At 40.2% G+C, this 14,735-nt stretch overlaps 1 protein-coding gene across 1 annotated transcript in view; it reads left to right on the forward strand.

Moving 5' to 3' along the window:
* BAIAP2L1 (BAR/IMD domain containing adaptor protein 2 like 1) overlaps window positions 1–14,622 on the forward strand; it is a 32,831-nt gene extending 18,209 nt beyond the window's left edge. Inside the window, exons 4-14 of the mRNA XM_058035599.1 lie at window positions 5,162–5,223; window positions 5,319–5,390; window positions 5,718–5,855; window positions 6,924–7,076; window positions 7,500–7,667; window positions 8,344–8,491; window positions 9,543–9,750; window positions 10,038–10,115; window positions 10,458–10,623; window positions 13,461–13,501; window positions 14,032–14,622. Coding sequence (XP_057891582.1) covers window positions 5,162–5,223; window positions 5,319–5,390; window positions 5,718–5,855; window positions 6,924–7,076; window positions 7,500–7,667; window positions 8,344–8,491; window positions 9,543–9,750; window positions 10,038–10,115; window positions 10,458–10,623; window positions 13,461–13,501; window positions 14,032–14,107 — 1,310 coding nt within the window. The 3' untranslated portion in view covers window positions 14,108–14,622. The remainder of the gene's footprint in view (window positions 1–5,161; window positions 5,224–5,318; window positions 5,391–5,717; window positions 5,856–6,923; window positions 7,077–7,499; window positions 7,668–8,343; window positions 8,492–9,542; window positions 9,751–10,037; window positions 10,116–10,457; window positions 10,624–13,460; window positions 13,502–14,031) is intronic.
* Window positions 14,623–14,735: the final 113 nt, after the last annotated feature.

Consider the following 14,735-nt stretch of genomic DNA (forward strand, 5'->3'; position numbering starts at 1 on the left):
AAACTATTTCACATGATGATCAATGAAGGTTTAGGACAAGAAAGGGTGACTATATATAGTTCTGATCCTGGGCCACAAAAGGAAATGATATCATAAGAGGTGCTAGGCTACTAGAATAGAAGTGAACTGTGCTCTATCCCTTCATTGTTTGCTTAATTATGAAATGGGAAAAGGATCTTTGAATAAGAGGATTCTTTGGTGCTATGTGCCATGCTGAGAGCAATGTGTAACCTAATGACAGGGAAGTGCTCAAGAGAGCATTGCCAAGTGTGTGTCAGTGAGAAACAGACAGGCACTTGTATGGGGAGGTTCTAGATGTGCAGGCAAACGTGTACATTGCAAAATAAAGCTCATATTTGGGAAGGACAGAACTTAGTGTACAGCATTTGCTGTAAAAGTAAAATGCTAAAATTCCCCTTTGGTCCTACAGATGCATCTTGTGCCTAGAAAGTTCTGTGTGCTGGGTAAAGCAGCTGTGGAGTCCTGGCCAAGTGTGTTTGCTGTGATAGTACTGGAAAGAATTAATTGAACTGGATAAAAACAGAGGCTGAAGTTTTAGGCTGTTTTGGGTTGGGTCATTTGGATTTTTTTCACTGGAATCAGATGAAAATTTGATTGTGGTCAAAGACATTTAAGAAGTCAGCCAGGGCTAGAATACATCTCTCAGGAGCTCAGCAGTGAAGTCCTGTGGGGAGGAGCAGGTGGAGCACTGGGAGTTCATCAGTTCAAGCACCACCAGTGCCCAGCCCACAGAATTAGCAACAGTGTCCAGCAATAAATCCTATTTATTGCTTGCTGCTTACTACCCTGTCTGGCCGTGGAGGCAAGATACTCAGACTGCTTAGACTTAGGCATCCTGCAGGACTGTTTATCTCTTCTGTATCAATGAGACTGGGAAGTAATTACTTATTTCCCTTAACCCTTAATCTGTTTTAAATTAACTCACTTGTTTGCTTGTTCTTGTTATATCACAGAAACATTTGTGTTGTTCACAGCCTTAATGAGAACTCTGCATATTTTAAAATTAATCTCAGAATGCCATTTAGAATGTGAAGTTCTCCTTGCTTCTATTTTTATTTTATTTATGTATGGCTTTAGCTGCCTCAGGGTATTATAGCTAGCATGTAGAGTGGACTTAAAATACTTTACTATACTTTAAAATCTCTTCCCCTTTTCTTGATTATTCTTTATTGTTTTTCTCCTCTCCTTCACCTTCTGCAGTCACCTTCACAAAATGGCACTGGATGGTGTCAATGTGTCAATGCCATTTTGTAAAATGAATTACAGAGAGATTCACTCCTGAATTCCTGTTCCATGTTTGCTCATGCAGTGAGGAAAGGCAGACTTGACCTAGTCCTAGTGATTTATGTGCATATTACTGTTAATTCTACAGAGTGTGTTAAAGCATTCTGGACAAATTGTACCAGAAGAAAAGTGCACTTAGAGCTGGGCAAGTTTTGCATTATTTTATCCTTCTTTATGGTTTTCTTGCCTCATATGTGAAGTTCCATTAAACCTTTTGGTTTCATTAAAGCATCTCTTGCACAGTTAAATCCTTCCTATCACAGAATGATAAATTTCACATGTTTGAAGCTTGGCAGATGTTTTGTTCCATCATATTTATTTATTTGTTACACTGTATTCCTTTGAAATTTCCTATTTTACTACCTCCTGGGGGCTGCTGTTTTCAAAGACTTTGTTTCTAACTTTCCCATGTCATAAATGCCTTTTTTCTGGGCAGAGGGTGACCTGGAGGAAAGACCATCTTGCCAGCAATAGCAGCTAATAGCACACTTGGACTGTGCTGTCCCCATGTGCATCTTTGACTCAGCCTTTCATTCTCTTGTTTAATAGAAATAATTATGTGGCTTCATCTCTAAGTCACAAAGTTAATCCACTTGCCCTGAATACAAAACAGGACAACAGGAGGTAAATGAGTGATATAATTAAGCATTTTGCCTGTTCCCAGACATCTACAAAAGTCTCACTATTAAGAGACTTGAATTTTTTCAAGAGCAACCTCCTCTAGATAAAACAAAATTGAATTTCAAGTAAGCTGATGTAATTAATACCTTTATTGATTCTAATGTAGCTATTTGGTATTTAAAAGTTTAAGTGATTTTGTAGGTAGCTGTTGATCCTTGTTTCAATGACAGAACTCTATTGATTGAGTTCCATTTTTGTTTCTAACTTGAACAAATTCTTTTAGACTTCACAAGAACAGTCAACACAAGGTGAAAAGGTAAATAACCTGAACAATCAGCCAGTGCAAACAGTGAGGTTGAAGTGTAACTTCTGCAGAAGTCCTGGCCTTACAATGAGTATTTCTGAGGGAAATTGCTTTCCTTGGCTTTCATCTCCTGGGCAAGACAGCCTTTCAGGGATTTTTCTTGCTCAGGGGATGTTGCCTATGGAGAAATGACTGTTGCACCTTTTGGACTCATGGTTGTTTTGGGGGTTTTTGCAACAAACCCATCATCATTAATGAAATTCTTGTCTGTATTAGTTTCTCAATAGAAAATACAGATGCAACAAAACAGATTCCTAAACAGTTCTCTAATCTGTGATATAAAACCAAACAAACATTATCATTTTATTTGTATTTCTTGATATTTTTTCCTGCTTTCTTTTATCAACATCTCCCTTTTTAAGTTGTAGATAAGTATTCACAAAACTCTTCTAATTTTAAAAGTCCATTACAGTCTAAAATGTATCTTTTGAGTTGAGTTGTGAAACAGAAACAAAGTGCATTCACCTCTGGAGCCTTAAAATAACACTGCTTACCTCCGTTACTTCAAGTGTTTGTGTAACTAATTGTATTTACTTTTCTATTGCATGTGAGCAACTAATTACTATGGCACCTCTCACTTCTCAGAGTATTTATATTGCTATAGTCACCAGCAACTTTAAATATAAACAAAAAACCCACAGCACTCTGTGGGCTGTACAGAACTCAGAAAAACTATAAATATTTCAAAAAGAAGAAAGAAAAAGAAAAAAATAAAAGCACTCCTCTGTGACTGTGAATTCCTTTTCCTGCTAGTCAAGGGGCTGTCTGTCCTCACTGCATTCCAATTCTTTCCTCTAAGTGTCCTGCAGTGTGTTGTGCAGAGAGAGGTAGGAGTGGGCACTGGAGCAGGAAGAGGGATTCCTGAAAAGCCAGGACAGACACGTGTGTTTCCTCCTCTACCACCTGATGTTTCCCCATGAACAACAATGCAGACCCACATTTTGTAAGATTTAGTTATAATCTGCTGTGTCATGCTGTTTCACAAGAGATGTGGTCCTCATTTTAAAGAAGTGAAGATTTTGAGATGATGTAACTGGAGAATGATAAATTAGAAGGGAGAAAGGTGATAACACATCCATGGACAGGGGGATGCTTCTGCCTGAGAAGGTTACCAAGTCACCAACCTGCTCTCTGGGAGACAGGCTTGGGTGTCTGTGCAGATGAGAAAGAAAATAAGAAAGTTCTGATAAAGAGTTCTGTCAATCATTTATTGAGCCATTTTTTTTAATTATTGGCATCTTTTGGGAGCTTTTCTGAACAGCTGAATGATCTGAAGCATTATGGGATGATAAGTTTTTGCTCAAGGATTCTCAAAGGATATAGATGGTAGAAAACAAAATTAATATTTTGAGCATGTTGAGCACCTAATGCATCCTTTCTATTTTAACTCAAAAAAAGGAAACTAGAATTGCACAAGATGGCAAATAGGAGGGACACACAGCCAGATGCAGTGACTGGCAGTGATGTGCAGGAATTACAGAACTGTGGTCACTGCAGCCCTGCCTGTGCACGAGGACAGCACAACTGCAGGTGCCTGTGGCAAATCCAGCTGGGACAGCTGCAAGGGTTATTGAGGGATACAAGGATCACTGCAGGAGGTGTGCCAGGGAGCCAGCTGTCAAACTGAACCTGCCAGTCCTGCCATGCAAATGGAGTGCCAGGAAAACACATCCCTAGTCAAGGCCTCCACAGGCAGCCCAGTTTGTGGATCTGATCAGGGTCCCAGCAGTTCCAGCTCTGGCAGCAGCCCCTGGTCAGGAGCTGGGAGCAGCTGCTCTGATCTGGGCCCTTCAGCTGCTCTCCTCACAGTGCTGCCACCTCCCAGACAGGGCTGGCACTGTCTGTGTGCCCCTGCCAGGGCAGGGAAGGGCGTGGGGCTGACGTGGCTGTGAGCAGCAGGCAGGATGATGTGGCTGCTGCAGGGGCTGGCACAGGCAGGGTGATGTGGCTACTGCAGGCAGGATGATGTGGCTACTGCAGGCAGGGTGATGTGGCTGGCACAGGCAGGATGATGTGGCTACTGCAGGCAGGATGATGTGGCTACTGCAGGCAGGGTGGTGTGGCTGGCACAGGCAGGGTGGTGTGGCTGCCACAGGCAGGGTGGTGTGGCTGGCACAGGCAGGGCAGCACCAGCCCGTGGCTCTCACTGCTTTGCACGTACAGCCACACCCAAAGATGGAGAGATGTTTCCTCTGTATCCTCCTGAAGCAAAATGGAACAGTTCAGCTTTCAGCTGCTCGTAGTCCTGACTGGGCTGTGTGAATTTGTGTTAAGTCTATGCAGAGCTGAGTGGGATATTCAGGGTCTGTTGTGAGGATGCTGAGGAATCTGCTTTGCCTTGGCTGCTGGTTAATGCAGCACAGGTGGGAATTCCTGTGTGGAGCAGGTCTGTTTTAGCAGGTGTGCAGTGAGGGAACTGAAAGGTTGCTTTGTTGACTCTGAAGGTGCAGTAACTTAATAAATATTGAAGTTTAGTTTTCAGACTATGAAATGGATAGCAGCTATTTGGGTAGTAACAACTTGTGTGCTATTCTCTGACTTGGCACAAAAAGAGGCTGTTAACTAAAAGAACAGGAGCTGCTCTGGAGAGAAGGAAGAGAGAGAAGGAAGCATTTCCTGGCACTCCAGGGCCCTTTTGCATAACAATGCATGATTAGTTATTCTTCTATCACTTATGAACTGCTTGGTTTGTCTGTGGCCAGAGTTAATTATTCATTTCAGCTGCTGTGATGAGCAACAGCAAGAAATTTCCTACCCCTCTTAATATAACCATTAATGAGTATTGAGTTAAATGTATTTTATTACTCCTCTTTGTTAACTAACTTCAGAAGCCTAAGAAAGAAACCAATATAGTTGTGTGTTTATCAACAGGCCAAGTTCTGGTAGAAATCTCAAGAACACACAAGAAACTTAATGACAGTCTAGAGGAGAGTGTAAGTTAAATGATTTCTTCTAATTAATTTTGCTTGTGAAATTATAAACTACTTTTGCTAATTTTTAATAACCCTTAATTCATTTGTTTTTAAAGTTCAAAAAATTTCATAAAGAAATTATATCTGAACTGGAGAAGAAAACAGACCTGGATGTAAAATATATGACTGTAAGTACATTGAATTCTAAAACTCCTATTTTATTTGTCTGTTGCTAGTCAAAGAATTTTTTGATGTTGTTTCCCAAGATTTAATTAATTGATACAACTTTAATAGAAATGCACTTTATATATATAAAGATGGCCAAAATTTTCATGCTTATATAAGTTAAAAAGGGAACCTCTGTATGACTTCATAGCTCCTTACAGAACCACAGCAGTTGCTGAAGTCATTTGGGGTGTGTGAGCAATATCTGAGATCACAGTCATGCTTTTCAGTCCCTTACCCAGATACAGGGCTGAGTGCTTTATGAGATGATGTAAATGCTTTGATTGCAGGCAACTTTAAAAAGGTACCAAACTGAACACAGAAGCAAACTGGATTCTTTAGAGAAGTCTCAAGCTGAGCTGAAAAAAATCAGAAGGAAAAGCCAAGGAGCACGAAATGTAACAAAGTATGAGCACAAAGAAATGGAGGTCAGTGCATTGTCTCTTATTTGTTTCTTCCTCTGTATGAGAACTGGTCAACAGAAAAACTTAATAGTTCCTCAGAGCTGGTGTGTGCTGAAGGCACTCCTGGAGTTTGTACTGCAGCTGCAATTGAGCTCTCACTGCTCCAGTGTACATATTCAGAGACCTCTGGTTCCTAGATTTCATCCCTTGACCAATAATTGATCTGTAACTGCACCTTTAAGCAGAGCTCTACACAGGGAGTCAGCTAAACTATGCAAATTCAGTAGTAATTTGCTATAGAGTCATTTCCCTAAGCAGGCAGTGCCAACTGGTGTTAGTGCCTTTCCTACTGCCCTTAATGCAGCATTGCCACCTTGAGGTGAAATCTGAAATGGCAAGACACGGAAGGGAAACTGTTGTAAAATTAGTAAATCAGATTCTCATTGTCGTTGTCTCTCTCTGAAAACACTTCTCATAGATATTTTTATTTGCATGACACTTGTACTTCCTCCTAGCTTACATGTATTTTTTTTCCATATCTATTTTAATTTTCAAAGACATCTATGTGTATAACACAGTACAGTAAGTGTAGGTAACAGTAGCTCCTATTTCTTGCTGCCTGTCTTTTAACCTGCTTTTCATAAGAGTTGAGGGTTTTTTGAAGGTTCTGGGTCTGAGTTCAAGGATTAGCATTTAATTAATCCTCATAATCTCAGATAAATATAGTTCAGTCTTTTTAGTAACTCATACCCCCCCTCCTAAATGAAACACAGATTCATCCCAGCTTTGTGTGAATAAATGGAGCTGTGGTGGTGCAGACAAAGGTCATTAGTCTAATTTCAACACACCCCCCTCACAACCCTAAATAGGCTGCTAATTGCCTGTAGGGACAATGCACATTCACCTGATGAGATCAGGCAAGTCAGATCTGTGCAGGGAAAGAGAGGGACTCGGAAGGAAGTAGAGTCAGCCTATCCCACCCTGCCTTTCCAAAAGCTTTTCTAAGGCTTTTAGAGTTTACTTAACTAATTGGATATAGCATTAAATAAAACTCAGAGGCTCTCTCTGATTTTTTTTCCTTTTTTCCCTCAGTATTTGGAAACCGTGACCTCTCGACAAAGTGATATTCAGAGATTTATTGCAGAAGGCTGCAGAGAAGCTCTCCTTGAAGAGAAAAGAAGATTCTGTTTTCTGGTTGACAAGCACTGCAGCTTTACCCAGCACATGCACTTCTACCACGTTCAGGTCAGTGCTGTGAGCATAAACAGAAATCCAGGCACACAGGAGTATTGAATGTTTCCTGCAGCATGTACACCAGACTGTCAGAAATAGCTGAGAAAAAATGAAGTGCCAGACAAGTGTGCCCAGTTCACAGAAGATGTTTACAATACACTATTCTATGAAATGTACTGTAGCAAAAACCAAGGGTTACTGTGAATTTTTTTTAATCATGTATTAAGAAAAAAACACGTGGGACTGATCAGGTACTTCCAATATCTGACCCTGCAAAAGAGATGTTTTTACAACATCTTATTTGTTTCAAAGAGGTATTCCTTAGAAGAATCCTAGAAAGTATTTCCATTTTGGTATAATGAAAGTTATCCAGTAGATTTGTGCAATTTTATGATAAAGCCTATCTTTGACAAGTACCTTTTAATTTGGATGCAGTGTGCAGACTTCCTAAAATCCAAGCTGCCTGGGTGGGAGGAAATCTGTAGCGATGCCACCAAAGTGCCTGAAAAAGTGAGAATGATGATAGATGAAATCAGGACCCCTGGCTCCACGCCGGTCTCGGGGACGCCGCAGCCCTCGCCCATGGTGAAGAGAAACACCCTGGTAAGCTGCTCCTCATGGGGGTGGAGAGGCTTCAGGGGGTTCTGCTGGACCTCAGCATGGTGGATCTCAGCTGGAATATGCTGGGCTTGGGGATGGAGCCACGATCACTAAGCTGAAGCTCTGGGGAAAATACCCAGCAGAGAAGGGAGGAGCACGTGTCCAAGCAAGGCTCAGTTCTCAGCTGGGCACCCAGGGTTTCTCCTGAAGCACTTTTGTTCCAGCCATTCCATTTCCTACATTCTTGTCTCTAAGTAATAGCATTACATACTCAGTAGTTCAATGTAAACTTAAGAAAAATGTTATTTTCTATTTTCTTTTTTTCTTCATGATTATTAGCTTATAGGTATGCAGGTGAAATTCTCATTTCTGCTGGTTAGCTATGTCATCATTAATTGTTGAATTTCTAAAAGATTAGAGTTAACTTCTAAGCAAGAAAAATCTGGAGATCATCATGCTATTTTCAGATAAAAAGTTATTGTAGCCTTCCCAGTAGCAAGTGTTTATCAAACACTTACAAACCTTCAATCAGCAATTCCATAGGAACAGGTGGGCTTTATGTCATGTTTAAATGTGTATCCTTTAGGAATGTTTAAGCATTGCTCTCTAGAATTTAATCTTGCAAAAAAGTTATTGCTGTTCCCTCAGTATTGTGATACTATTGTTTTTGTGACTCCAGATTGGAAATGATTTTTATCCTCAAGAAAATGCATCCAAAGTGCCCCCAGCCCCCACAGGCAGGGCGTACACGAGCCCACTCGTGGATATGTTCAACAATCCTGCAACAGCTCCCAAAGCTCCTTCTGAAAAACTGAATCACTCAGCAGGTGAGTGTCCTGCAAACTGGGTAAGTGTGAATGACAGCCTGCAGTGTTCAAAATTACCTCAGGGCTGCTCTGCTACCACGATGATGTGAATTTCAGGATGTATAGAAGAGTAGGAAATGGCCTTTACAAAGGATTTATATCATTTACCTAACAGGAGAGAGAGATATGTTAAATGCAGGTCAGGACAAGTCATTTCTATTTTAATTACTTTCTGTGTGTCACTGATTAACCCAACTTAATTGCTCTCATGGCTTGAAATGCTATCAGCAGAAGGCACTCCATGATTTTGAACAGGATACATCTGAGTGTTTCAGTGCACAAACAAACAGTGACAGTCTCACTCTGCCTTACTTTAAGGGCATGGAGCAGTAAGGGAGAAATGCACGTGGAACAAGATGCACACAGTCTTGTAGTTCTTTGCTTGAAATTTAAAATCCTAATAAGATCTCCCCAAGTGTCTAATATATTAATTTTTATACTTTCTGTGATATGCAAAACAACTAGGCCTAGACCACAGGATAAGAAATACAGAACTCTTCAATGTGTAGTAGAAATTCCAGCATTTCTTCCTTAAAAATAGTCAAATAACATACAGTTTTAAGGCCTCTTTTATATTTTTTCTGATAAACATCTGGTGTCCAGAAAGTGCTGAGTATCTTCAAGTCTTCTCAATGCTGAAGCTGAATGCTGAGGCACATTTGAAAGCATCAGTTGGATTTTATACATGGTTCCATTTTTCAGAAGGGAAAATTTTCAAAGGTCTATTACAGGTGTGATTGTATAGTATTTTTCATGGCAAAAGAGGAAAGAAATAGCCAGTTAAAGCTCACAGAACTTTTTCTGCCTGTTGGTTCCACTTTATTATGCTGGGTGTGTGCATATAAAGGCATATGCAGTTAAGAACTTCATGGTGATAAGAAACATTGGCAGTGAGAGGGTCTAAGTACAAAGTCTCCATTTTCACTTGAGTTTTCCTTTATTTTTTTTCCTCTCAGATTACTAATTGCATTTATTTCTGTGTGTCTAACATTTTTTTTTCTTTTTTTGACAGAAAATTCAGATGATGCCAGTTTATCACGTTCAACTTCTGTTGCCACGGGACTGAATATAATGAAAAGGCAAAAAGTGAAGACAATCTTCCCTCACACTGCTGGAAGCAACAAGACATTGCTCAGCTTTGCCCAGGGGGATGTCATCACCCTGCTGGTGGCTGAGGAAAAGGATGGCTGGCTCTATGGGGAGCACGACACAACCAGACTGTAAGATAATCATTACCCACCTTGAACATGAAGTAAAAGTGTGTCTCACCAGATTATGTTAGCAGATATTAGTAAATGGTTTTCCACCTTTTTTACTGGCTGTCACTGATGAGGGACTTGGGGTTTCCCTCTAAGGAAGAATCTCTGCACATTATTTGGTTTTACACATTAATTTGGCCTAATTGGAAAGTGGCGTCTTCAAAAGTCAAATCTGTTTGCTGACTCCACTGTTGTGTGTGAAAGATCTTTCCAAATTTATATAATATAAAACACCTTTCCCTTTACAGAAAAGGATGGTTTCCATCATCATACACCAGACCACTGGATGAATCAGCAGAAGAAAAAGCCTTTGCCCCAGTGCCAAGGTAACATTTTGGGTGGCACTTGCAGAAATGCCCAGATCTTCACTAACATTTATTTAAAATGTTATTTTTGTGCTCACGGTTTTTAAAGTTCAGTAACATGTACAGTAAATACTCTCCAATAGCCTGTAGTACAATGCCTTAATTATGCTAAGAATGTGTTTTAATGGTTAGACACAGAGCCAAGGAGTAGCTTTGGGACAGCCCTAACTCAGATTCCCCCTGGCTCCAGGACACTGCACCATTATTCCCTTCCAGCTCGTGCACGTCTGAGCTCTCCCGGTGCTGCAAGGCAGTGCGAGGTGGATTCTGGCACCTGAGAATTTGCTGGGTTCTCTCTTGCAGCCCTGCACCAATCCGAAGTGTCAGCTCTGTGAACCTTGTGGAGAAGGGGGAGGTTGTCCTCCCACCACCAGACTACCTGGGGGCTGCACAGACAGACAGACGGATGGAGCCTGCCAAAGGTGCTGCCGTGAAAACCCCGACGGACAGAGCGGAGCAGGCGGGCCCGGTGAGTCAGGGAACCCAAAGGAGCACAAACATTTCACCCTGCTCTGAAATGAGCCCTGGCAGCTCCCACCTCACCTACCTGTGCTGGACCTCAGCCCTCTGACACATCTGTCTGCAGAATATCAGGGGTTTTGGCATTTCAGTCCATCCATCCTAACAGGAAGGGAGAAGAATTGATCAGGGATATCACTGACAGGAGCAGGAGATTTACCCTGCACAGCAAAACTTCTCAGCCATGGAATTTGTTCAACATGAAAAGAAATTCTCACAGAAAGCAGCACACATCCATCACCTCCAGTGATGTTAGGGCTGTGGGACACAGGGGACTTACAGCAGAATAAACTCTGTGTAAACTCTGTGTTTGCAGCCATTGCCAGGGGAGAGCTGTACTCACTCCTGGCTGTTTTCAGCAAAGCTGCAGCTAAGTGAAAATACATTTTTTTTATGACCTGATAATGTATAACAATGCTATTATTTCTGCTGTTTAAGCAGCATTCAAACTGATTCAAAATGAAGACTAATCAAATTAGGCAATTACAAGCTTTTTTCTTGCTGCTTGTTTAAGTATTTTGCTGATGTGTATATAAGGGTGATGTTTTGAGACTTTCTCCAAAAAGCCTCTTGAAGCAGAGATCACATTTTGAAGGCAAAAAAACCCAAATTAAATAAAATAAGGTTAGCATTGCTAAAATATGAGACACTGTACCAAAGTAAGATGCAAAGTTCCATTAGTCAGTGCCATGGGAAACTTCAGGAGTCAAAGAATAATACAATTGGCTGCCAGTAGCTAAAAAATTGCATTATTTATTGACTAAAATTTTTTGTCTCTCAATCTAAGATCCAAACAAATTTTGGGTTGACCTGCTGACAGATGTTTTTGCTTTCTAAGTAATCTGGTGAATCTTAGAGTAGATATTGAAGTGGCCTTTACAATCACTTTTGTAATCAAATCACAGACTTGTGTCTAGTTCTTAAAAGAACAGGTTACCTCACTCTACAAATATAAAAAGTGTGAAAGAAAGTATGAAAGTTGTTGTTGGAGATTTGTGAAGCTCCTCTCAGTTGGAAATCTTACTCCATTTCACTATGAGTCATGTTTTGGGATACCCTTTATTTTCCCAATATAAATTTTCCTACAGAAAAGATTTGCACTTTTTGGGGGAGTCAGAACAGTTTAATATTAGCATATATATTTGAATCCACATTCAAGTAAGTGGGTTTATTTCTCAGTAATGAACATTGTGGGGTAGGAAGTGTGTAGTTTGTGCAGTGATGTTTCTGGGACAGTGTTTTCTGTGAGGAATGAAGCTTTGCTGCTCCATAAAATGACTATCAAGAAATATTAGCTAAATCTCAGTGTTCAGTTACTTTCAAAACAAATATCTGGGAACTTCTAAAATGATTCTGAAAACCAGCATCTGTATTTTGACAAATTTGTGGTTTTCATTTTTGAATGAGGAAGCCATGGGCATTAGCAATGGTGTAATGTCAGAATTTCTGGTGGCTCCCTCAGCCTGTGCTGCTGTAGAAGCCTGCAGGATCCACATGGCCTTCAAATGGGATTATGTCCAAAGCCCTTGGGAGGTGCCAGTCCAGCAGGGAGAGTTCTGTGCCTGGGAGCAGGTGACTGACTAAAGAGCTTAAAGAATTACAGAATGTGTGAAATGGTCTCAGGATCCCTGCACTGTTCTGCTGGGGGCACTCCATTCTCAGGAACAGACACCTTAAGGCTGTTTTGGTTTGTGGCATTAGGTCAGGGGGTTTAGGAATAAATTTAAGGCTTGTGGACTAACATTCCTGTTGAACCAGAAACTCAAGAGGAATGGCAGATCAGCCAGTTGGCAGAGCTTTAATTAGAGCTGTACAATCTCTTTGGAAGCCAGAATGGAAACTAGTAGCTCCTAGGAGTGGAAAACAAATACATCTTTTTTTGATAATCTAAATTCCTACAGGGAAAGAAAAACTAAAATAAACTAGAACTTCTGGAGTATAGAACAATGACCACTTTTGTTGAGGCACCTCCCAACTCAGAGCAGCTGCTGTGACCCCATCTTAGGACAGCTCTAGAGGAGAGCTGCTGCACTTGCAAGTGTTTTGTTCCAAAGTCACTGTTTATTTTCATTCTTGCAGAACTTCCTTGTCTTTCCTGCTTCCGTGCAAGTCCCCAAGCCCCACATCTCCATAGGCTTTGGAAATGAGCCCAACATTATCCTGGGCTGCCTTGGACATTCCTACAGGATTTACAGACATGTAAAACAGTCACATGTAAAACTGCTCACTGGGCCTCCTATGCAGAAGCAGGAAATGATTCAAGGCATCTTATTTTTGTTTCAGAATACACAGAAAAAAAATACTCAGGATTTCAAGGAGAGATGAGGAATGGTCCTTGACAGTTAAACTGTTCCTGCTGTGCTACACAAGGCAGTAATATGCACAACAGTATCAACTATAAAACAAGACTATAGTTGATATAGCTTTGAGGAGGGTTGGTGTTCAGTAAGATTTAATTCAGGCATGTTCATTTTTCTTAATTTTAAGGGTTAATTAGGCCTAGTTCTAAGGTCTAAGTCTATTTACAGCTGATACACTTGAGCAATTTCATTGGAGTCACAAGCCAAGCATGAGTTAAGAACCTGCTGAATGAGGTCCTGAAACACAGCATGTCTGGAATGGAAAGCCTGGCAGGCTTTGCTTCAGCACTGAAATTTTAAGAATTAAAATCCAACTGGCCATACAGATTATTACAGGGTCTGTTTCCCTTAGCAGGACAGCAAGATCACCTGTAGCATATTTCTACAAATTCATGTGAATATATATATATATTTTTTTTTTTTACAGAAACCTGACATGAATGGCATTATAAAACCACCTTTTCTAAGGTAAAATAGTTTTACACTGATTTTGTACTGTTTTTACATTGGCTTATTTTAGTTTATTGATTATAAGGGGAAATAAGAATGTTTATCATTAATTTCTCTGTGACCTTTCCCAGTCACTGCTAGAACAATATGGCAAAAATTAATTGCACTTTCCTCAAGGGTGGCATCAAGTGCAGCACAATACACAGGCCCTTCTCAGAAAAACATGTTTCTCCAGTAGCTTGACAGGGAGCAGGACTTAAAACCCTTCTTTAACTAATTTTGAGGGTTAAAAGCAAAAATCTTTGAAGACTGGGAGCTATTTAAAAAGTCCAGATGTAACTGGGCATTAACTTCTCATATTTCTGGCTCACTGAAAAGTGATTCTTCATATGTAACCTCATTTTAAAAATTCAAGTTAAACTAAGGGGTTGCACAGAATCCCTGAGTCTCAGAACCATAACTTACTGTTTGACAGTGAAGGACCTGATGAATAAATTTGGGGTTGGATTGCAGAAAGCCTTCAAGTAACTTGATGCATTTCTTTGCAGTGGAGAAAACCCCTTTGCAACAGTGAAACTCAGACCCACAGTAACAAATGACAGATCGGCGCCGATTATCCGATGAACACAGGGGTCAGACACATCTGCTTCCTCCTCATCTACACCCAGTCTCAGCAATGACAATTACTATCTCAACTTGTCCTAAAAATTTATTTAAATGTAATTACTGTACAATAGACACATACTGGAATGGAGCTCTGATGTTTTTTAAACCTGTAGTTTCTAATGAGGTAATTGCTTTGGGCTAGTGTTTGAGCACTTGGGCTTGATTTTACAGTATGCCTTTTTTGTAGTAGGAATTGTGAAAATACTGGAGATAGTTTGGATACTCTAGTGAATCAGAATAAGTAATAGCTCACAATCTTTGGCATTCATTACTTGGAAGCTGCAATGGTAAGTTCTAGAATATAAACCTGCATATGCCACCTACAGAAGATAACAGTGATTTTTTTTTCAAGCAGAAGAATGTAATAACTGCCTTATTCCAGAATAGAGAATTGCCTGTATAAATGATTATGTGTTATTTTGTGTAAGAAAGATACCTTAGGTTATAAATAAATATTTATCCCCTTAAGAATAGACAACTTGTAATGCTTTGCTTAATGTTCATTACACAAAATTCAAGTCAACAGAAACTCATCTGCAGTCTAATGTTACACTGTCAACACATTATTCAGTGATAATTTTGTCTT

This window comes from Melospiza georgiana, chromosome 16 (genome assembly GCF_028018845.1).
Source record: "Melospiza georgiana isolate bMelGeo1 chromosome 16, bMelGeo1.pri, whole genome shotgun sequence".
Classification (NCBI taxonomy): domain Eukaryota; kingdom Metazoa; phylum Chordata; class Aves; order Passeriformes; family Passerellidae; genus Melospiza; species Melospiza georgiana.